General features: G+C 39.3%; 2 protein-coding genes and 1 non-coding gene across 9 annotated transcripts; 1 reads left to right on the top strand and 2 right to left on the bottom strand.

Annotated features, from left to right (window-relative positions):
* Positions 1-607: 607 nt before the first annotated feature.
* Positions 608-679, bottom strand: trnap-agg (transfer RNA proline (anticodon AGG)). Its single transcript has one exon. It is a non-coding gene; the product is annotated as a tRNA-Pro (tRNA).
* A 632-nt stretch (positions 680-1,311) lies between these two features.
* On the top strand, positions 1,312-14,976 carry fam114a1 (family with sequence similarity 114 member A1). 4 transcript variants are annotated; one of them, XM_069167479.1, is made up of 13 exons: positions 1,312-1,379; positions 3,358-3,681; positions 4,647-4,731; positions 5,120-5,346; positions 5,819-5,953; positions 6,173-6,325; positions 6,405-6,552; positions 8,592-8,677; positions 11,193-11,426; positions 11,650-11,789; positions 12,023-12,095; positions 12,778-12,831; positions 13,481-14,976. In XM_069167479.1, the coding sequence occupies exons 2-13, from the start codon at positions 3,364-3,366 to the stop codon at positions 13,604-13,606; spliced, it is 1,779 nt and encodes a 592-aa protein (XP_069023580.1). In that variant the 5' UTR covers positions 1,312-1,379; positions 3,358-3,363; the 3' UTR covers positions 13,607-14,976. The 4 variants fall into 4 exon arrangements, 3 of the variants coding, with proteins under 3 accessions (XP_069023580.1, XP_069023579.1, XP_069023581.1); XM_069167478.1 differs by having other exon boundaries at positions 6,405-6,591; XR_011179137.1 differs by lacking the exons at positions 11,650-11,789; positions 13,481-14,976 and having other exon boundaries at positions 6,405-6,591; positions 12,778-12,829.
* LOC138209112 (uncharacterized) lies at positions 13,485-21,079 on the bottom strand. 4 transcript variants are annotated; one of them, XM_069167482.1, is made up of 11 exons: positions 20,810-21,079; positions 19,887-20,186; positions 18,946-19,227; positions 18,065-18,175; positions 17,925-17,978; positions 17,149-17,184; positions 17,022-17,060; positions 16,895-16,933; positions 16,519-16,566; positions 16,002-16,082; positions 13,485-13,571 (listed from the first exon to the last, which is right to left on the bottom strand). In XM_069167482.1, exons 1-10 carry the CDS (start codon positions 20,895-20,897, stop codon positions 16,021-16,023), a joined length of 1,059 nt encoding a protein of 352 aa, XP_069023583.1. In that variant the 5' UTR covers positions 20,898-21,079; the 3' UTR covers positions 13,485-13,571; positions 16,002-16,020. The 4 variants fall into 4 exon arrangements, with proteins under 4 accessions (XP_069023583.1, XP_069023584.1, XP_069023585.1 ...); XM_069167483.1 differs by having other exon boundaries at positions 16,895-16,927; XM_069167484.1 differs by lacking the exon at positions 17,022-17,060.
* Between the last annotated feature and the right edge of the window lie 947 nt (positions 21,080-22,026).

Genomic DNA, 22,026 nt, shown 5'->3' with positions numbered 1-22,026 from the left:
TATTTGCCATGGATGTATTATAAGACCTTATTATAATCAGAGCTGAGAATAAATATTGTAAGCTCTCTGATATTATAGATCTATGGTCTTGGCACAATGTGTAAAATAAAAAAAACTAAACAAACGAAGATACACGCGCACACAAAGCAACATGGGCATCAATTTTAACTTTCAAAGAGAAGTGACAAACTTCTGAAATTTGTGATCAGATTTTCCTTGACTGATTGCTTTACGTGTTTCATAGCTGTGAATATATCTCACAGATGCCAGTAACGTGAGGTAGTGCAAAATATTTTGTCTATTATATCAGACCTCCCACGACACCCAGCACCATTTGCACCAGGTGCAATTGCACCATTGTTTAGATATATGTATGCTGCTGTAGCGAAAAAATTTCCCCTCGGGGATTAATAAAGTAAATACCTACCTACCATATATATATGTATATATTTGTCTCTTAGCTGTATATATGTCTATTTGTTTTTATGTCTATAAATGTCTGTCTGTTTTAGTTTTTTGCACGCTGAGAGAGAAGCTACAACCGGAGTTAAATTGGCCAATAAAGTTGATTCTGATGTGTTGAATCAGAGATTCAACTGTAAAAAGTGGGCTCGTCCGGGATTTGAACCCGGGACCTCTCGCACCCTAAGCGAGAATCATACCCCTAGACCAACGAGCCGATGCGCAGGAATTTAGAAAATACATTATAAGAACGATATATCCGGCCTGCGTAGTTTGTGTTTCCAAAATTGTGTTTTGTATGCTTTCTGTCGTAAGAATTGTTTTTATGTGCTTGCTGCAGTAACTGCTGTCTAACCGTTCGTGTCGATAAGCTGCAACCGGCTGCGACGCACATTAGATTTATTTCTTAAACCAAGTATCCCCATGAAGCGAGATGATTCCCTCCTGCCCATATGACATTTTGCTTTGGCTTGACACGAATTTATCGTTATACTGACTTACCATTAAAGTTGAGAAAATTATTGCAAATTGCTCTTGATCGTGGTGGGGTTTTTTTTGCATGAGAGGTGCGGTATTTAAAATAGGACATAAAGTTGGAGCTGAAAGGAACAAACCTATTTTCATAATACTCTTAATTTTTCACTGTGCATAAAACAGGGAATAGACGCTAAATTGAAAGTCAAAGTGTCATGCCAGCTTTTGAAACCTTATTCTAATCGCAAAAACAGCACGATATCAGTTTGTATTTCTGTGTGCTATTGTTTTTACTTCTGCAGAGTTGCGTTAGCTTAGCTGGTATCATCAGTTACAGTCTGAGGCGGTGAACTATCTTGTCAGCTGTGACTCTTCGGTTAAGTCACTGACTGGCCTGCCGACGTGGCGGGGCGGAAGAGGAGCCGCAGGCTGGCACCAAACGGGTGAGCTGCACTGTCACTTTCACAAAAACAAAACTGTAATTGAGCATTATAAGTGTCTGTATTAACTGAAGGACTGAAAGCTGCAAACAAACCAGCGATTACATTTAAATGCATTTGTTGCAGCGCTGACAATGTGTTTGTGTTTCTCGTTACGAAGCTCAGAAAGAGTATTTGTCACATTGGCTTTGAAAGGCAGTATAACAGTGCTCTTTGTTGCCTGTGTGATTCATATTGTTTCATATGTTGTCATGGTGGAAACTTGTTTTATATTGTGTTAAAAGAAGCAGAGGAGTATTTTATATACACTTATACGGATATCAGCAGTATGAAACATGATTACACTCATGAATGAACTATGTTGACAACATGTTATCAATCTTTCAGCATAGTTTTGGCCTCTAGTGCAACATTTAAAAAAAATATTCTTGTTGCTCTGGGTCGCAAAAGGCATATTGTGGTTTGTATTGCAGGCTCAAATTGGAAAAACATTTTATTCTTTTACATTAAACTAGACATGCTAGTAGACTTTTCATTTGAAACAAAGGCTTTTAATTTTGAATAGATGCTGAAAGTTGTTGTATTTCGCCAACCAATAGTATCATCACACTGTTAATCCGCTATATAGTGAACAAGTGGCCAATCTAAACACAATCTCAGTCACTTACTCACTCATTGATTGATATGGGTGTTTAAAGGGCTAAAATACACAGTGGTTTAGTGAAGTGGTTTATTTGTCATGTGGCACATACAGTTTATCAGTGATCATACGTTGCTTTATGACATTTTACAACCAAAAAACAGCCTTAAACAAATTTAACAATACAGGCCGACGGTCATATCAATGTATGTACAGCATCTGACCACAAGATGGCGAAACTGCAGTAATTTACAGTATTTGGTCGTTGCTTTAATGAGCAAAACCTTCAGTACAAAATTATTTGTCAGAAGATTGCAGAAAGACAAAAAGTGTATCTAATTAGTAGGTGCAGCATATATCAAGTTTATCAGATAATCACAACAAACATTTTTAATTGCTGTTGCAGTTTAAACTTAAATTGATAAATAATGCTGTTAAACTGTCACTATTCTCAAAACAAAGTCCTTGTACACAATAGTAATGTCCTCAGACATTACAATAATGAGGTGCAGCTGCTGAAGATTCCGTTTCGCTATAAATAATCTGTCAATCTCTCCCTACCACAGTCTTTATGTTTTCACTTTATTTTAGACACAAGTTTGTTCATTGAAAAATACATTGAGCTGAAATAATTTAGAATTGTAGGGAAGCAATAAACAGTAAACACCGTTTGCAGATAAACAGAAGGAAAGAAGTGTATTGTAGTGTTTGGGAAGTGATTGACAGTTACTTTGGTAATATGGTGAAATGTGTAAAATTAAACTTAATTTCAATGATATGCACGTTAAGAAACAGGCCTTTAAACTTTGTGCTAAAGGGGTGGATATTCAGAGAGCTGGGATATAGTGTTTTGCGTAAGCACCTTCTTTTTTCAACATTTTGTCAGGTCGTGTCTCTGCAAAAATGCCCTGGATCCAAAGTCTACTGTTTTCTCTTATTAAAACTTTTTTCAAGACTGTGTGGGATTATACAGACTGTGTTTGATTGACATCTCCTTCAATCTTCTCTTAGACAGAAGAATTTTCACAGTTATTAGCAGTTTGTCCAATTCCCAGCAGAGTTTCTCTCAACTTAATCCTCCTGCAGTCTAATCAGTCAGAGTAAATAAAACTATGAGTTTCTCATGAAAATACGTGTAAACATTAAGACAAAACAATTGTAGAATACTGAAAAAGATGTTTTGTAATTATCAGGGATGAAAAATCAAACACTACACATCATGTCTGTCACCTTTCCAGAAATAAAACATCTCTGTAAGATCTGTAAACAATATGTTGGTTGCAGGATAATCACAAAGCACAGATCACTTGACTAAAACTGTATAAATCCATCCTCTTCCAGATCACCATGTCCCAGGCTGCCCCCCCTGACGCAGACACCACCCCTCCACCTGCCCAGCCCCCCCACACTGACCCCGAAGCCTGTCAGGATGTCCCAGCAGCCCTCACGCCACCCTCAGCCACGCCGCAGCCTCCTTTCATCCCTGAGAGTCTCGACCTCCCACCGGCCACCGAGGAGACAGCCGCAGAGGACGCCGCCGCCAAAATGGACACATCAGAGGGTCAGGCTGACCAGCAGGAGCCTCCAGCTGAGGGTCAGGTGATTGAATGTGACCAAGCAGTGAGTCTGGAGCCAGACGCAAAGGCTGCCGAGGAGGATGTCGAGGTTTGTAGCTTCAGTTTTTCAACGTTCAGGTTTAGTGATATTTTCCTGACACACAGCACTGTGCCTACAGTTTAGTAGAGTGAGGATGCTTTTAAGTAAGCAAACAAAAAACCCTAAAATTCCTATTTGGTGTGACCACCCTTCGCTTTCAAAACAGCGACAGGTCTTCTTGGTACACATTTTTTCAAGGTACTATGCAGGTTGGTTGTTCTAAACATGTCAAAGAATGTGTCACAGTTCTTCTGATTCAGTGTCCTCCGTCTCTTCATGTGATCCCAGCCCGGACATCCACATGGCGATGTCCGGGCTCTGTGGGGGAAACACCATCTGTTGCAGGACACATTTTTGTCCTTGTTACTGAAGAGGGTTCTTTGTGACTGGCTGATCTGTTCTACAGCCTGGTCAAATCTGCATATTTAAAATAAATACTAATATAAAATGATGAGCTACTTATATACTGTATGATCAAATACAAGAATCAAACGTCTGCCATCAGGAAGAAGACTCAGAAGAAAAAGAAGACTCAGGGTGAAAGAGCACAATTCTCTAGCTATAGATATAAATCAGCTTGGTGCAATCTTACGCTCATTTAGAGCTGAAAGCATTAGTAGATTTATCAATTAGACAATCAGCAGAAAATTGACAATTACTTTGATAATTAATGAATTGTGGAATTCAATTTACATTTTTCAATCAAAAATGCCCAAAAAAAATAGATTGTTCCAGCATCTCAGTTGTGTTGTTTCACTGCTTCTCTTTGTTTTAAGTTAAAGGGAGAGTTTAGTATCTAGATTTTTGAATTTCTATTGAAGTAAACACATTTCAAAATGCACCTGAAGATTTGGGGAATTGTAATTGGCATTTTTCCCAGTTTTGTCACATTTTATTGACCAAACAAGTCATTGATAATGAATCATGATATAAAAATAGTTTCTTAACTGTGATGTGTGGGGCTGTGTGTGCAGAGTTCACTCCAGGAGAAAGAAAAAGGTTGGGGCGGATGGAGTTCATGGGGAAAATCTTTTCTGAGCAGTGCCACCTCCACAATGGGTACGTCCTCTGTTTTAACTCATGTTTTCAGTTTCCTTTGCCTTCTCCCCCGTCTTTTCCTTAAGACAGCTTTATACACTGTCCAAACCTCTTGGACACCTGTCTGACGTCGGATTGAAGTGCGTGTCCAACCATTTCTGTAACTGAGCTGTGATTCACACACACACACACACACACACACACACACACACACACACACACACACACACACACACACACACACACACACACACACACACACACACACACTACCCCAACACACACATTTTTGTCTCCTGACATGGCTGGACATCGCGTCTTATGAACTTGTTCAGTATAATATAAACCAGCCCGCATACACAATCCCTCCTCATGTAGCTGTGTCTTTAACTTTTGTTTCTGAGTGCAGGTCAGAGCTTGACCTCAGTTAAGGTGAAGGCAGGAGAGGCTCTTCGTCTCCACAGGACCTCAGTAGGAGAGGAGGCACAAGAGGAGGAGGGAGCAGAGGAGAAGAGAGAGGGAGGAGGCGAGAGCGAAGAGGCCGACCTGTCCAGCTTAGGGGAGTCTTCTTCTGAGAATGCTGCGGCTCCTGGCAGGGGTGTTTTCTCTACAATCACACACGCTGTCCAGAACACCGTGAGTGAACACACACACTCACACTCACACATTCACACACACAAAAACATTATATATAGAAATTCAGCTTCTTAAGATACGTACGACTTCATAGTTGCTTGGGGAGTAAATAAAAGGTCTTTGTCAATATTTGTTTGGCTACAGAATCAGATCTGACAATTCTTGCGTAACAGAAACAACATTTATCTTAAACTAATTGGTGAAGGCCTGATAGGTACTGTTGTCATAAAATAATTACGTGGCAGGTCAGAATTTAATAAATAATACTTAGTTGTGACATACTTTGACAGTACATTTAATTATTTTAAGTCAAACTTTGGCTGTCATTTCATTTACCTTCAGTAATATTTACAGTTATTAAAAAAAAAAAAAAAAAGTCAAACTGCTTTCTTTAAAACTTCCTGATGTTAAGGGCTTTCAGAATTTGATCATTTTCCCTCTTCTGTCTCCCTCCCGTCTGTTTGTCTCTCAGGGTAAGTCAGTGATCAGTGGAGGTCTGGATGCCTTGGAGTTCATCGGAAAGAAGACCATGACTGTTCTTGCTGAAAGTGACCCAGGTTTCAAAAAGACCAAGACCCTGATGCAGAAGACCGTTTCACTGAGTCAGGCATGTACGCACGCACGCACGCACGCACGCACGCACGCACGCACGCACGCACGCACGCACGCACGCACGCACACACACACACACCTGCTTTCATGTGTATTATTTGTGTGTGGACAGAATAATTTGGTGATTTTCAGTAGAAATCTACAGTTTATAATGTCTCTATAAAGTGACAGCTCTGCACTGATGTCATATTGATGTGACACTGTCATTTTTCAGATGTTGAAAGAAGCCAAGGAGAAGGAGCGGGCACGTCTGACTCACCATCCAATCAGCGCGCCTACAGCTCACTATGGTATTCTTTTTGATGACTACCAGGGCTTGTCACACCTCGAGGCCCTGGAGATCCTGTCCAATGAGAGTGAAGCAAAGGTACAGCTTGAGTGTCAGGGATGTAGAGCACTTTTTTACAAACACGGTCTGTTTAAAATAGTCTTACATCTATTCTTAGGTTCAAGCCTTCCTCTCCTTCCTGCACGAAGAGGAGCAGGAAGAGGTGAAGAAGGAGCTGATTTTCATCAAAGAGATTTTCATCAAGCAAGAGGAGGAGGAAGGAGAGGAGGAAAGAGAGGAAGAAGGAGGACAGACGAAGGATAACGGTGAACTAAGTTCCCAATTACACTGTTCTACCCCCTTATGTGAGTGACCCAGACCAGCCACCAGACCTGCTGGAGGTAGAGGCGATCCCTGAGCACTGACCCAGGGTCAGGTAGACTTTGGAACACTTCGACAGGCTCCTGGATCCAAACTTATGTTTCACTTTGGTTGGATTTTAGTTTTTTAGAAGAGAAGACAAAAAAAAAAAAATCTTCTTTTTGATAAGGTTGAATGTTGCTCCAATGATACAGACGTGTACCTCAGGATGTTGTCAGTTTGGTTACAGGTGTAAGAGAACATATCTCTTAGTACACTCATCTCTGATGTTGGGCGAAAAACAAACTTTTAAAGGGGCGCTCTAACAATTTTACACCTAAAGATCTGTTAACTTCCCATGTGGAGTTTGAACGATGTAGACATTTAAAGAGCAGGAATTTTTTTTTCTTAAAGGTCAGTTGCATTATGGGAGGTCCCATCGCTTCTGGAGCTTGATCCATGTTACAGGCCACAAACTTATGAGACAATGATACTAAATTGTAACTCTCATTCTCATCACACCTTGTGATAATGATACACATCTGCGTTATTACCACAGTGGTGATATATCTATATAACATCTCACAGCAACAAGATGAAAGGCTTCACCAACTGTGCTGTGCTACCTGAGTTAGCCTCCCACACAGGGTCTAAACTCCTGTCTATCTGACCTGCAGCTAAAAGACAAACATCCCCCCAAACCACAGGTACTGTAGGAAGAATTATTAGAGTAAGCGATGCTAAATCTCATGTTTCAGTTTATAAAGAAAATAGAGTTGGTAATATTTTCTTTAGAGTTTCTCCTTGAATTGAAACATCTGCGATTCTCTGCCCTGACTTGTAGCAAACATGACAAGATGGTAAATATTTCAGCCACCATCTGTTCTTTGTGATTATACTGACACTGAGTGAATGAACCAGAGAAGATATACATTTTTGATGAAAGAAAAGTAAAAAGAGCTGTCCTGATCTCCCCAAACACGCTCACTACCCCCAAAACATAACCCTCCTTCTTTTCTGACCTAATCTACCCTCTAATAGAATTCTACAGTTCTTAAGCTGTAGTTCTTTTAGGGAACTAATATGACTGACAGGTCTAACTGATCTCTGGGAAATCATGATAATTGCATTGCTACTGCACCGCCATCCCAAATATCTTAACCTGCTCCAATAATTCTGATTTATTCAAACTTTCAATTTTGACACATCACTGTCAGACTGTGAAATTAATTGAGGTCAGAAACAGAGAGGCAGAGAGGCAGAGCGGCAGCCAGGAGGGATTCAGTTTCTAAAAGATTTTAGCAGAGAAACTTAGTGTCAACAGAGGCACAGTCTGCTTTAACATTTTCCCCTTGTCAGACTCAGAAAATCCAATTTCTCAAAAGAATGACTGTTTTGTCTCAAATAATATTATCTGTGTCAGGAACATACACAAATTAATTTTCCTCAAACCTTCGATCTTTATGGGAATCAGTGTTGTAGACGTTTTGTTCCTGATCTTCTGCTTCTGCTAAAAAATGTTCTACCAAAGTGAAACTCTGTGTCAAGGGGATGCCAAGGCTTGGTTTTATCTCTCCAGTCTCTTATCACATTACATTTTAAAGGGTTTTTGTAAACTTGCGACAGGAACCTTCAGGCGGTGTCTCAGCAGTGCACAGTTCAAAGCAGGCAGGTGTCCCTTCACCTGGGGGGGTTTAACATGGTGCCTGATCCAAGGTTGGTGTTCAGGGGCCGCTCACACTTTCACTTCACAGACTCAAGGAAAGCCAACAGCAACAATCCATCAGATCAAGACATTCAATCAGCATGTGTGCCTGATATGTAAAGCTGTAACTGTAATTCTGATGCATGGGTTTTCAGTAATTTGGAAATAAGAATATGATTTTTATTATTTTTATGACAGGTGGTGTAGATCTGCATGTAAGTTATGACTGTAACATATGTTGTGTATATTCAAATATGCTGACATGACGTGTGTGTGTATGTGTTTGTGTATTTTTGCCAGCTGCTGACGGCGAGGAGTTTGTGAGTGTCCTCACTGAGCTGCTGTTTGAGCTTCATGTTGCTGCAACGCCAGACAAACTCAACAAGGTGACTCACACACAGTCACAGAAAATGTTAGTGATACAAACACTGTGGTCTTTCTGCAACTGTGAGAATTATCTTGAGGGAAAAAAGGTGCTCACACCCCTAATAGATGCTCCCAAAATGAGGAATTGTTTGGCACAGTTGCAATGCTTCGTATGCCTCTGCTCAGGCGACTGCAGTGGCTGGAGGCATTGTGTTGACCGTCCAACTCTTGTCAACGTGATATATCAGGAACGCCTTGAGGATATTTCTATTTAGATTTTGGTGGTCAAAGGTCGCTGTGACCTTACTAAACATGTTTTAGGCTATAACTCAAAAATGCATAAGCTTATTATGAGAAAATTCCACACAAATGTCTAATACAGTGCATCCGGAAAGTATTCACAGCGCTTCACTTTTTCCACATTTTGTTGTTACAGCCTTATTACAAAATGGATTAAATTCAATTTTTTTTCCCCTCAAAATTCTACACACAATACCCCATAATGATAACGTGAAACAAGTATTTTTGAAATTTTTGCAAATCTATTAAAAATAAAAAATGAAAAAAATCACATGTACATAAGTATTCACAGCCTTTGCCATTACACTCAAAAATGAGCTCAGGTGCATCCTGTTTCCACTGATCATCCTTGAGATGTTTCTACAACTTGATTGGTGTCCACCTGTGGTAAATTCAGTTGATTGGACATGATTTGGAAAGACACACACCGTCTATATAAGGTCCCACAGTTGACAGTACACGTCAGCGCACAAACCAAGTCCAAGGAATTGTCTGTAGACCTCCGAGACAGGATTGTATTGAGGCACAGATCTGGGGAAGGGTACAGACAAATTTCTGCCGCATTGAAGGTCCCAATGAGCACAGTGGCCTCCATCATCTGTAAATGGAAGAAGTTTGGAACCACCAGGACTCTTCCTAGAGTTGGCCGCCCGGCCAAACTGAGCGATCGGGGGAGAAGGGCCTTCGTCAGGGAGGTGACCAAGAACCTGATGGTCACTCTGACAGAGCTCCAGTGTTGCTCTGTGAAGAGAGGAGAACCTTCCAGAAGGACAACCTTCTCTGCAGCACTCCACCAAGCAGGCCTGTATGGTAGAGTGGCCAGAAGGAAGCCACTCCTCAGTAAAAGGCACATGACAGCCCGCCTGGAGTTTGCCAAAAGGCACCTGAAGGACTCAGACCATGAGAAACTAAATTCTCTGGTCTGATGAAACAAAGATTGAACTCTTTGGCCTGAATGCCAAGCGTCATGTCTGGAGGAAACCAGGCACTGCTCATCACCTGGCCAATACCATCTCTACAGTGAAGCATGGTGGTGGCAGCATCATGCTGTAGGGATGTTTTTCAGTGGCAGGAACTGGGAGACTAGTCAGGATGGAGGGAAAGATGAATGCAGCAATGTACAGAGACATCCTTGATGAAAACCTTCTCCAGAGCGCTCTGGACCTCAGACTGGGGCGAAGGTTCATCTTCCAACAGGACAACGACCCGAAGCACACAGCCAAGATAACAAAGGAATGGCTTTGGGACAACTCTGTGAATGTCCTTGAGTGGCCCAACCAGAGCCCAGACCTGATTGAACATCTCTGGAGAGATCTGAAAATGGCTGTGCACCAACGCTCCCCATCCAACCTGATGGAGTTTGAGAGGTCCTGCAAAGAAGAATGGGAGAAACTGCCCAAAAATAGGTGTGCCAAGCTTATAGCATCATACTCAAAAAAACTTAAGGCTGTAATTGCTGCCAAATGTGCTTCAACAAAGTATTGAGCAAAGGCCGTGAATACTTGCGTACATGTTATGTTTTCGTTCTTTATTTTTCATAGATGTGCAACAAATTTAAACAAACGTTTTTGGGGTGTGTAGAATTTTGAGGATAAAAAATATACTTAATATTTTAAGACTTAATTCTCTGAAAGAAAGATAATCTGAATGTAGTAATGTAGATAATCAATGTGTTTAATATGGAATGATTCATTTTACCATTTGAAAACATGGGGTGCAGTATGGATATAGCTGTTTGAGCCTCAGGGCAAATCCATCAAAAGGAAAACAAATCACACCCTATAACTTTTGATGAATTGATTTTATAAAAACGTATGAAGTATAAATTCATTATATTAAAAAACTCTAAAAGTATAGATTCAGTGGGACACTTCAGGGTTCACCATTGCTATTGGCAGGTGATCTACAGATACTCAAGACACCAAGTTTGTTCTCCTTTTCTATGGAAGTCTTGGAAATTAGTCTTTAAAGTAGATGAAGTCCATTAGAGTTGCACTTTCATGGACATTTAGTCCACAGAGCTACAGAAATATACTGCCACCGTGTAATTAAAATCCTTTGTCACTGCTGCAGTCTTAAGTTATAACCTTTGAAGTCCTTCTGCATAATCAAATTCACATACTGTATATAGAGCTGACATTAGCATATAATCATGTATATGAATCCAATTAGAATACATCAGGATGGCGATCTCTCACCATGCAGAGCTTATGGATGGTAATTATGCATCTCCAGGCTCGAATGAGGGCCCATGATTGGGTGAGCGCGGTGGAACTGCCTGTCACTACGGAGACCGTTGGCAGGGAAACGCAGGACCAGCCAGGAGGTGAGGCGTCGCCTGGAGAGAACGAAAAGGAGGAGAAGAAGGAAGAAGGAGAGGAGCCAGGGCAGAGGAGCATCGAGGTGGAGGAGACAAAGGGCGGAGAGGAAGAAGAGAAGGAGGAAGAGAGCGACCCCAGATCTGTCGAGGTGAGGTCACTCAGCAATGGTAGAACTTTTTCTTTGAATTTTAAATTTCACCACCTGTCCTCCTGTCACCATCTGATTTTATTAGCCTGTTACTGTGTGTGTGTGTGTGTGTGTGTGTGTGTGTGTGTGTGTGTGTGTGTGTGTGTGTGTGTGTGTGTGTGTGTGTGTGTGTGTGTGTGTATATCTATGTAAAGTATGTGTGTGTTCATCTTCATCTCTTCAGGCTGTCTACCTGTCATCAGTTGGCAGTCTGGCAGAAGTGACTGCTCGCAGTATCGAGCAGCTCCACAAGGTGGCAGAGCTCATCCTCCACGGACAGGAGTTGGAGAAACCTGCCAGAGACCAGGCACTCATCCTCACCAGGTGTCTGTGTGTGTGTGTCTCTGTCTCTGTGTGTGTGTGTGTGTGTGTGTGTGTGTGTGTGTGTGTGTGTTTGTGTTTGTGTTTGTGTGTGTCTCTCTCTGTCTCTGTGTGTTTGTGTTTGTGTGTGTGTGTGTGTGTGTGTGTGTGTGTGTGTGTGTGTGTGTGTGTGTGTGTGTGTGTGTGTGGAGTGAGGTTTGCTCTAATCTTCATTTGCTCAAATTTTTTTGTTCCAGGTTGACAGGTGCGATGTCTAAGGAAGTAGAGTGTTTGGCCAAGAAGTTCTCTGATACGCTGCTTCTTGTCGGGGTGAATATTATTTTTATTATATATGTTTTGGCATTGACAAAAAAATCTAATAAAACAACCAAAACCAACAATGCATCAATAGCTTCTGACAGTCCTATCTCATCTGTGGTTCTTAGCCTTAAAAAACACTGAAGATGAATCTGTAAATTTTTTAAGAACAGGTTTCAGAAATACACATTCATTTAATAAAGGGTGAACAATGCTGTTGTTGTTTTTTAGCAATTGTGCAGCAAACATAAGTAAATAGTGCATTTGTAGGGGACTATTTTCAGCTGCAGTCTTATACATATTTGTTGCGTTAATGAGTATTTACAGCAACAGGGCAGTATGTGCAGGATTGACTCAAAACAAACCAGCGGTCGCATTTATTGAAGGAAAGTGTCAGCCCCTGCAACAGCGTGACTCACTGTTGTGTATCTGGCAAGCTTCTGGGCGAAAGCAGAACTCTACAGCTCAGATGTATTGAAAGATTTATCAGGCATTGACTGCACAGCAAATATTTGTTTGTAGGATCAGTTCTTTTCCTTTTAATAGGAATTGTTGAAAATAAGAAAACCTTTTTCGAATTTAGTTTTTTTGTGTTTTCCAGCCAAATAATATATTGTTAATAAACACACTGGAGACAGTGACAAAACGGATTGATCTTATATTGATTTAATCACTGTTGCTGTCTCTCTCTCAGTGCCAGACTAAAGCAGAGGAGCTGAATCCCCTGGTAGACAGTGTGCTGCTGGAGGTGAGATTTTTCCCAAATTATGATGAAGTGATGATTTATTGAAATTAATGACGTTGCAGTCTTAGCCTTATGATGACTGCTAGAAACGTATAAATAATCAATGTCACTAATGTGACAAATGAATATGTTTAAATTGTTAATGGGGAATCAGATGAAACCTGCAAAACATGTAAAGACATGTTTAGAAATTAAGAATTTTTTAAAATTAAAAATACATTTAATAAAATAAAATAAAAATTGTGAATTTTGCTTTAATATGTTTTTAATATTTTAAGCCTTTCTATAAGTATTTTATTTGTATTTATATTAGTGTACTGTATTCTATACATCCCCTTAGGTGGACAATATAGTTGTTTTTCTACAGAATTGTATATTGCTCCAAAACAAAACGCAACCAGAAACACATTTTTTTCCCACTTTCTTTTTATTCTCTTAAATATAGGCTATATCTAAACCTGACTCTTAACCTGGTTGTCTATGCAGGAAATGATGATGATGATGATGATGATGTTGATGATGATGATGATGGTGATGGTGATGTTGATGGTGTTGATGATGATGCTGTTGGTGATGATGATGATAATGACTGTGATGTAGATAATAATGATGATGATGATGATGATAAAGATAATGGGTCTCCTGTCCACAGGGCTCCAACAGTACCAACTATGTCCAGAATGCATTTCAGCTGCTGTTGCCCATCCTGCAGATCTCCCACCTCCAGAGCCAACCGTGCCAACCTGCCACAGAGCCAGCAGCACAAATACAGCATTAACACACACACACACACACACACACACACACACACACACACACACACACACTACCAGCTCACCCGCTTGTCTTAATGTATCTATTGTTGTACAGTAAAGTATACAGAGTAGATATCTCAGATTAAGTGCTTTTGTCGACAGTAAGTGCCATAGAGTTGCAGCAGACAGAAGACATTATTATATATAGAGATAATATAATCTTGACTATAACAGTTTAATTAACAGGTCCATGTAGAGATGGACCACGTCCAGCTTGTATGTGTGTCTCTTTTATCTATGAATTTTATTTTGTTGATATTTTGCTTTACGGAACCAAACTGTGTTCAAGCTCAGCGTTATTCATTCTGTGTAACAAAACAATGATCATCTTTAAAAGCTGAACCAAAAACAGAAAATTAATGATTGTACTGAAGGGACTCCACATTAATGTATATTAAGCTGTCTTTGCACTTCTTGTTATTTCAGCAGAAAGGATGTTGACTTACACTAGTGAAATGGGTTTTGTTTAACTGTTTGAATCTTGTTTGAGACAAACTGACAGTATTAGTAATTATACTCATTAATTTCCAGCTTGCTTTGTTTTTAAGTTAAATTATATGAAGCAACACTACCTTATATTTAATTCTTATTAGGTTGGGTTTAAAAGATTTCTTTTCATACTTTACGTTAGTGTCCTTTTCCCTTTTTGTTTCTATTTAAGGCGTAATGTAGATGAACTCTTCTCATTATGTTTTGTTGTGCTGCTGCACTTATACAGTAAGTGTAGTTCAATATTTTAGGACTTGTTAATTGTCTTTCTTCCCAAGAACTAGATGACTGATATCACTCTCTGTTTGCTACATTAGATATGGAGCTGCAGCTAGTTAGCTAAGCTTAGCATAAAGACTAAAAAAGGTAAAACAGCTATCCTGGGTGCAGTGGGCTAAGAAATATTGTGTAATATGAAATCATAATTTGACAATTTAAATGAATAGCTGTTGTAAAACCAAAAAGTGTCTTTTTTTTTTTTTTACCGATTTACACCAGCAATTATTGATTTTGTGTCTGCTTCCTGCAGCAGTGGAAACGAGTTATGAATACAACCGTGACATATGCTGGTTCAAATGAGGCCGTATTTACATGAGAGGACAGATGATATAATTGCTGCCCTCTTGTGGTATTCACGACATCGGAACTCAAAATTTTAAGGAAGCCCCGAGATGTGACGTGTTTGTTGACATTTACAGAAATGGCAGAAGCCATTGTAGTTGAATTTAATGTTAAGTTAATATATTGTCATGTACAGTTTTTTGTACAGTTTAATTTTTTTTTTTTGCTAACATTCAGCTAACACAGATGAACTGGCCACCTGATAAATGAAGTGCAATGTTGACTCTTTTTTCAGCTCTTTTGGGGATGCATATAGTCATTTGGATGGAAACGCTTCACTGTGTGAACAGAGAGCTACTACGAACAACCTCCTTCACATTACCACATTGTTTTTGCGTTGTCATTTGATACATTATTGTTATAAAAAATATTGATCATTGCCGCTTTAATGCCCAAAGTACAGATAAATGAGTACTGTGTTTATCTCTTTATTAGCTTTACACATGCTACCAGGTGAATTTAGTTACTTTTGAACAAAGCCAAGCTGGCTTTTTCCTCCTCTTTCCAGTCTTTATGCTATGCTAACTGGTCGCAGTTGTTATTCATGTCATGTTCTTTGTAGGATTACAGTTCGAACCCTAAAGAAAGCATTACATACAAACATGCAGATGGTTTTTGATTTTGTCCTCCCGATGAAAGCCTTTATTGCTACTTTGCCAGGATCTAAATTGATATACTTCTTTCTCCCCAGAGGTGCAGTATATAGCACAAACACTTCCTACATTTCCCCCCTTTTCATTGTTCCCACTGTTCCCTCTGACCATAGAGTTGAATTGGTTCGTAGTTTCCAGCCTACAATTATTTAGATCTCTTAGAAAGATCTCATCTTCCTTACGTCTGATTCTCCCATTTTAGAGATGCATTGATGCCGGCAAGAAAGCCATTAAGCAAAGAAAATATATGTCAGTCCTGTCCAAATGTTTTAGCTCCTTTCAGCTATAAACAGATGGGGCAGGGCTGTTAATCAGCTGTGCTTCTGCTTGAGAATACACAATGATTTGTATCGCAGATTAAAAAATGTTTGGAGGCCAAACCATTCATTAAAACTTCGGACAGTTTACTAATGTACTACGACTGTCTTCTAATAAAGTGCCCCTAAGACTGTTTGAAGATGAGAGGTTGAAAATAAACAAGTTTTAACCATCTTTAGGAGGCTCAGATATTTTTTTATTTTCTCCATTAATGTGGCTGGTAAGTGATCCAGTTGTTTTTATTTTTCTCCAGTGTGCTTTAAGACAATTTCTGTACCCCTCTGTCTGCTCCTCTGTCACCAGGCCTGCTCCTCTGTGACGGAGGATGGGAAGGAATGGACTCGATGATGCAGATTTGCTATAGATAGACAAGATTAAAAAAGTAGTTAACACAGAAGTTAGATGACAGTTAAAAAGAATCAACATGATTTAATCTTATCTATTAACACTTTAATTTAATTGTCTGTTGTATTTCATTTGTTTAGGCTGTAACCCTAATGCTTATCCTGTAAACACTGATTATACAATACACACCGCAGTAAAATATAGTGCAACGAACAAATAAATGATAATAGTTTTAGTAAGCATATTCTGATAAATATGTACATTTACTTAAAGGTACCCTGCGGAGTTTAATCATTTTTAAATTAAATTAATTTTAGAAAGCACGCCTTTTACTTCTAGCAGAGTAATTTTAACTTCTATCCTTGTGATCCTCAATAGAAACAAACTGATACAAAAAAAAAACACTTAAGGTTTTTCAGTTTGTATGATATTTCTAATAGTGAGTTTACCAGTATAGCAGTGGTCAATGTTTCCATCCAGTAGAGTTTCTAGGCCATCTGAAAAATATAAGTGAAGACTATTAACACACAAACTTAAAAAAAATTAATCTGACTCTGACAGTGTGTTTGTTTGTGTGTACGTGTCTTTCTATAGTTGTAAGGACCAATTTTGGTTAGAAGTGCAATTTGACAGTTCAAATTCGGTTTTAGGCTTAAGGTTAAAATTAGGCAGCGTTAGAGTAAGGCTTGCACTTAGGCGCTTAGTTGTGATGGGTAAGGTTACAGGAAAGGGGCAATGAAATGTGTTACATCAATGAGTGTCCTCACTACTATTGGCACAGCTATAAACATGACTGTGTGTGTGCATGTGTGTCTATGTGTCTACCTTGGCTCTCAGCTTCTGCAATAGGTGAGAGTCCTGTCCCTTGAAAAGAGATAAAGGTTGTCAGAGGACAGAAACAACAGATCAGTCAATTGATTTTGATTGATTATGATTGCATAAAGGAACTGACCTGACCAAGACTGAAAGCTATATGAGTGGAGGTCTGTCCCTTTAAAGACAATAATTTGTAGCAATACTTTGTTAGAATCCCCTTAAAAGGCATTATGATATTACATATGAATTATTGTGCAATTTACCTTCTGGAGTGATGCTGTCTGTTTGCTTCTCACCATCTAAATTAAAGAGCATCCAAAACAAACAGTACATAAGACATTGTTTTTTTTATTATGTATTTCATGAAGAGGTGCACTTCTGAAAAATTAAATATGAATGGTTTCCTCTTACTTTTGAGAGGCAACACACTGTCACGTCTGCATTTCACAGATGGTCATGACATCACTATGACATGTTATGAATATATGAAATAACCATTAAATTCAGCTGATCTTCTCTACATTATGATGAAAAGTGCACTGATTTTCAGATGATTGACATAAACTCTGATAGAGTGACGCATGATTACCAGGACTACTCGAAGCTAATAGTCATCAGGATTTCTTTCAGATTTCCTGTGTGTTAAACAAATGAAGGAATATTTGTTGCTGTCTGAAATGGACTTTCGCTTTTTGCACTTTTTGACTCTCTTTGTAGTGTTGTTCTCCTATGGACTGATCCCTGCCATTTAACCATGTGTATTTCAACACTTTTCTTGCATTATAACATTTGTCTTTTTAGATTGATTTATGTGTTTGAATAGATCTGTTTTGTGCATTTGTGTTTGCAAACACGTCTGCCTCAAATTGCCTCTTAAGGGACAGAAGAGGTATTTTGAATATTACAAAATACCATGTTCACTGTAAGATGAAGTTTTGACGACACGGATTGAAAGAGAGTCTCTAAGTTAGTAAATAGAAGTAGAAGTAGAAAACTAGTGGAGGATAAGATTCACGAGACACACATTTGACTTGTTTACCATTTAACTGTTGACCAGTAAAGTCGTAAACAGCAGGGCACACCTTGGACTTTTCTGCCGAAGAAAAAAAACATTTTCACATCAACTTGAAAACATTAAACTAATCCAGTGAGCTAGTAGTGTGTGTTTGTGCGTCTTACTGCACAAGCGTTTTCCCCAGTAGATTTGTCCGACCACAATTGTAACTATAGTCAGCAACACCACGCAGAGCAGAGCCAGCCAGAGCACTCTGAACACACACCACCACTCACCTGCAGCAAGGACAGGGAAAAAGACAGAGTCGTTTAGTTTATACATTGTAAGAAAGAAAATTGATATCACTATTTCCCAAAACAATCAGTTAATTTAAGCATGAAATATGTGAAAAGAATAACATATTCTCAGCTAATAAAAAATGCATAGAAAGGAAGAGAGAGGAGAAAAGCAAGTACAGGAAATGAAAACTTGAAATAAAGACAGAAAAAGATACAAGCAACATGAATAAGAAAAAAGAGAATAAATTACAGAAACTAGAGCAAAAAAAATGAAAGGCAGGGGAGTATGTGGAAAAGTCTGGTGGAAGTGGGGCAGAAAAACTGAGTGAGATGGATATCCAGCTTTCACCATGCACACTGGAAAATATGAGTTAGTCGTAGCTTTAAGCATGGGGGAGTGCTGGAGAGCTGAACAGAAAGAGAGCAGGCCAAAATCAATACAGGCTTGAAGAAACATACAGTAGATTAAGATGTACTGTAGTCTTGGAAAGATTGTGCAGTACAGAGAGAGGAGGAGAAACAAAGTCACAGAGCTGAAATTGGAGTCAAGAGAAGGAGAACTGAGGGAAATTTGTTCTATTGAAAAAAAAATTACTCCATTGTGGACTGAGAGAGAGGGCAGCTCCGAATTAAATGAAAACTGATTGGCCAATTTCCTCTGCTCCTATTGTGTCCTATCTGTTCTCATCTCCTCTCCCATCTTACAGTAAAGCCACGCTGGCCACATGGGGAACAAAGAAACACTGCTCCTTCATCCCGACACCAACCTTTCTGTGTCCGTTTCCATGGCAGCTTCTCCTTTGCTGTTGCAGTCAAAACTGTTTGATTGGCGAGCCAAAGGAGACAGTGGCTTTGATTGGTTGGTTCAGAGGCTAGCTGCAGAGGGAGGCAGCAGTAAAATGCCTCCCATGGTCCTTCATCATCACCCTCCTCCTCAGGTGGGTGGAGGTGCAGGGAGCTGTGGTTACTGTGGCCATACAAGGTGAGATTCAGGGTCTCTGCATCACTGAGTTGAAGCTCGACTGACACCTCGAGATGTAACTTTAGAGCTGTGGATGGATAGATGGATGAATGTATTGATGGGAACATAGTGGCCTAAAATTATCTACTGATTTTTAATCAAAACTGAGAGACTCTGTAAGGTTGTACTCGGGCACAGCTGTGCTTGGAGCTAAATGGAAGTAGAGTCACCCCTCTGTTGGTCTGTTGAACTAAACACAGTCCTTTCACAGCCATGTTACAGAGAGTTGCATCATTAACTCGTAAAATGTCTTGATCAGAATAAAGACACCAGCTATAGTAACCAGAAGACAGCCATGCTTTTAATTTGGCTGTTATGTTAATTAGCTTCAGTTTATCTAATCTGCTGCTAGATATTACAGGAAACACTCGGGATATGTTGCAGACAGGTAACCTGATCCAAAACTGAGCTAACTGTTCTTTTTTGATCAAAATTAGTTTCGCAAGTATTTAGTCATGAACCAAAGTGTTGGAACAATTAAAATTTTGACCTTATAATGGTGCTGGATGAAAATTCAGGGGATCATTAAAGTGATCACAAATAATCCACAGAATAAAATAACTTTTTCACAGCAATACATCAAAGTAAATAATTCAGTCATTCGTCCTGTGGACACCACGAAAGTCTTCAATATTTCATGGTATTCCATTTAATAGTTGTCTGTAAGATATGTCAGTATAGAAATACCTGAAGTTGAGATATTGCTATGTAATTCGTCAATGTCCATATCCGTTTTACACATGAACCAGCTCGTTTCTGGATCATCTCCATCTCCCCTGGAATCCAACGATGTTGAATCTGTCATGTTACTTTGATTCTCTTGTATGCAGGCCTGCTCCCACATTTTACGATCTGGAGTCTGAGAGAGGTTGCACATATCCTTTCTCTTAACTTCAGAATTTCCAGTCTTCCCATTCACCTCCTTCTTCATCTGATTCCCTCGTTTACAGGGTCGGTAGGGAAGGCAGAGGAAATTCACTTTTGACACTGACAAGATAAAGAAAATTATCAACAGAAAATTCCAAAATATTTTGTTTTTTTTAAATGGAAAAACAGCAAACTGTTTGCAAGTCAGAAATCAAAACAAGATCTTAAAATGGAAGCTGTTGCCTCCAGTTTGTATCTGAGAGAAAGAGACAGAGAGAGGAAGACATAGAGGGAGAGACCAAAAGAAAAACCACTGAAGGCAAACATGTGCGTGAGTACAAAGGTCACAGCAAGCTGCTCTCATAAAGATCAGCGTTTTCAAAGCAATATAGTACAGAAACATTTTGAAAGCAGCTGTCAGTCAGTGTTGTTTGAAGCTATATTTGGGTCTGATTTTTATCTTCCAAAGAGAGACAGAAGGTTGAATCTGAGGGAGTCTATGTAAAGAGGAAGAAACAGCACAAAGACCCGAGAAAAATAAAGTTGACTTCCTCTAAAGCTTCACTTTGTTATGACATTTGAACAAAACATCGATGAAAACTAAACCAAAATTAACAGTTTTTTCTATTTAATGCTTTAAATGGTTGTGAACTGATGAAGTGAAGTGAAGCATGTGGACAAAGACACACACATACACTCATAGAGCAGTTCAATGTCCATATGTAGCTGTTTGTATGACCCACCTCTGTATAATGTGAAGAATTCTGGGAGGCAGATGATGAAGACAAGGATCACGAGGAAGAAAAGTTTAGCCAGTGCTACTCTTGTCATTGTTGTACCGTAAGATCACACACACATTGACTCACACACACACACACACACACTTGTTCACACAAACACAGGCATGACTCGTGGCTCGTGGTATCTCCTTCCTTCTCGAGTTTTAAAGAAACACATGCATTTGCATGCTGCTTCTTCCCTTAGAGGTAGCCTTTGGTAGAGTTTAAGAAGCACCTACGTTATTGCTCATAATTTATGTAGAGGCGGGTGACAACGCAACAAAAAACATTTCACTTCCTATTACACTTCCTGTCATTTTCTCAGAATGTGTGAGACTTGAAGAGTTGGAGGGATAGCTAAGGTTTCTATCAACAGAATGTAAGTAGGAATGTTGTGTATTTGTTTGGGTGAAGCCTATATGTAGAGAGATCGTGGGTGCAACCTTCCTATTCAGGGAAGAGTAAAATTTACTTTATTGGACTTTATCTATTAATTTAGGTCCTATGTTAACTACAACATAGAGATTGATGATAATGCGCTGTATATGTGTTGTCTATAAAGAGAGACCAGGATAAGGTTTACTGTTGGTGTACAACAGAGAAAAAGATGAAAACAAAGAGATGTTTCGCGATACTTCTAACTGGTAAAAAAAAGAAAAGAAAAAAGTGTAAAGCAAAGATAATCTGTGTTGAACTTTACCTACTGCTTCAGTTGTTGATGTTAAAATTAGGAGTAAAACTTCCCATAATCACATATAGCTTACACTTCATTAGTCTGAGTTCTAGGGATACCCATTTCAATTAGATTTTTTTCTTTTCATTACATTTTTGTCTCACACAGACTCAAGCTGGCAAGTATGGCCAATGTGGCAAAAGCCAGATGGGTAGCTGTTGTAAAGCAACCCTGCTGTGAAAAGCTCCCTCGTCATGGGAACATGCATTTGAAGATGGGATACTCGTCATAGAAAGCCAGTCTGCTAGATAATGCACCCCCTGCTATCTCCGACAAGGAAATTGACGCATTCATTACCACAATAATCAGCATCAGTCCTCTAACTTTACGCTCAAAAGTAGGCTAGTTAATGCTGAAATGAACGGAAACTTTTTGTGGCAAGCCAGTCTCCCAGAAAATGCATATACTACTAAAAAGAAAAGCAACTCTCCCCAAAACGTGTTTCTTT

Source organism: Embiotoca jacksoni, unplaced genomic scaffold (genome assembly GCF_022577435.1).
Source record: "Embiotoca jacksoni isolate LCO1_2020_lvr unplaced genomic scaffold, fEmbJac1.0.p SCAF_4, whole genome shotgun sequence".
NCBI classification, from domain to species: Eukaryota; Metazoa; Chordata; class Actinopteri; family Embiotocidae; genus Embiotoca; species Embiotoca jacksoni.
This window is presented reverse-complemented; position numbering and strand designations above follow the sequence as displayed.

Excerpts from the sequence above, each read along its gene's own strand:
- fam114a1 (XM_069167478.1), top strand. The coding sequence starts at position 3,364 with ATGTCCCAGGCTGCCCCCCCTGACGCAGACACCACCCCTCCACCTGCC. Across the intron at positions 3,682-4,646 it reads CTGCCGAGGAGGATGTCGAG|AGTTCACTCCAGGAGAAAGA; the intron begins GTTTGTAGCTTC and ends CTGTGTGTGCAG. Across the intron at positions 4,732-5,119 it reads CAGTGCCACCTCCACAATGG|GTCAGAGCTTGACCTCAGTT; the intron begins GTACGTCCTCTG and ends TTCTGAGTGCAG.
- LOC138209112 (XM_069167482.1), bottom strand. The coding sequence starts at position 20,897 with ATGACAAGAGTAGCACTGGCTAAACTTTTCTTCCTCGTGATCCTTGTC. Across the intron at positions 18,176-18,945 it reads ATGGAAACGGACACAGAAAG|GTGAGTGGTGGTGTGTGTTC; the intron begins GTTGGTGTCGGG and ends TCCTTGCTGCAG. Across the intron at positions 17,979-18,064 it reads CTGGGGAAAACGCTTGTGCA|AAAAGTCCAAGGTGTGCCCT; the intron begins GTAAGACGCACA and ends TTTCTTCGGCAG.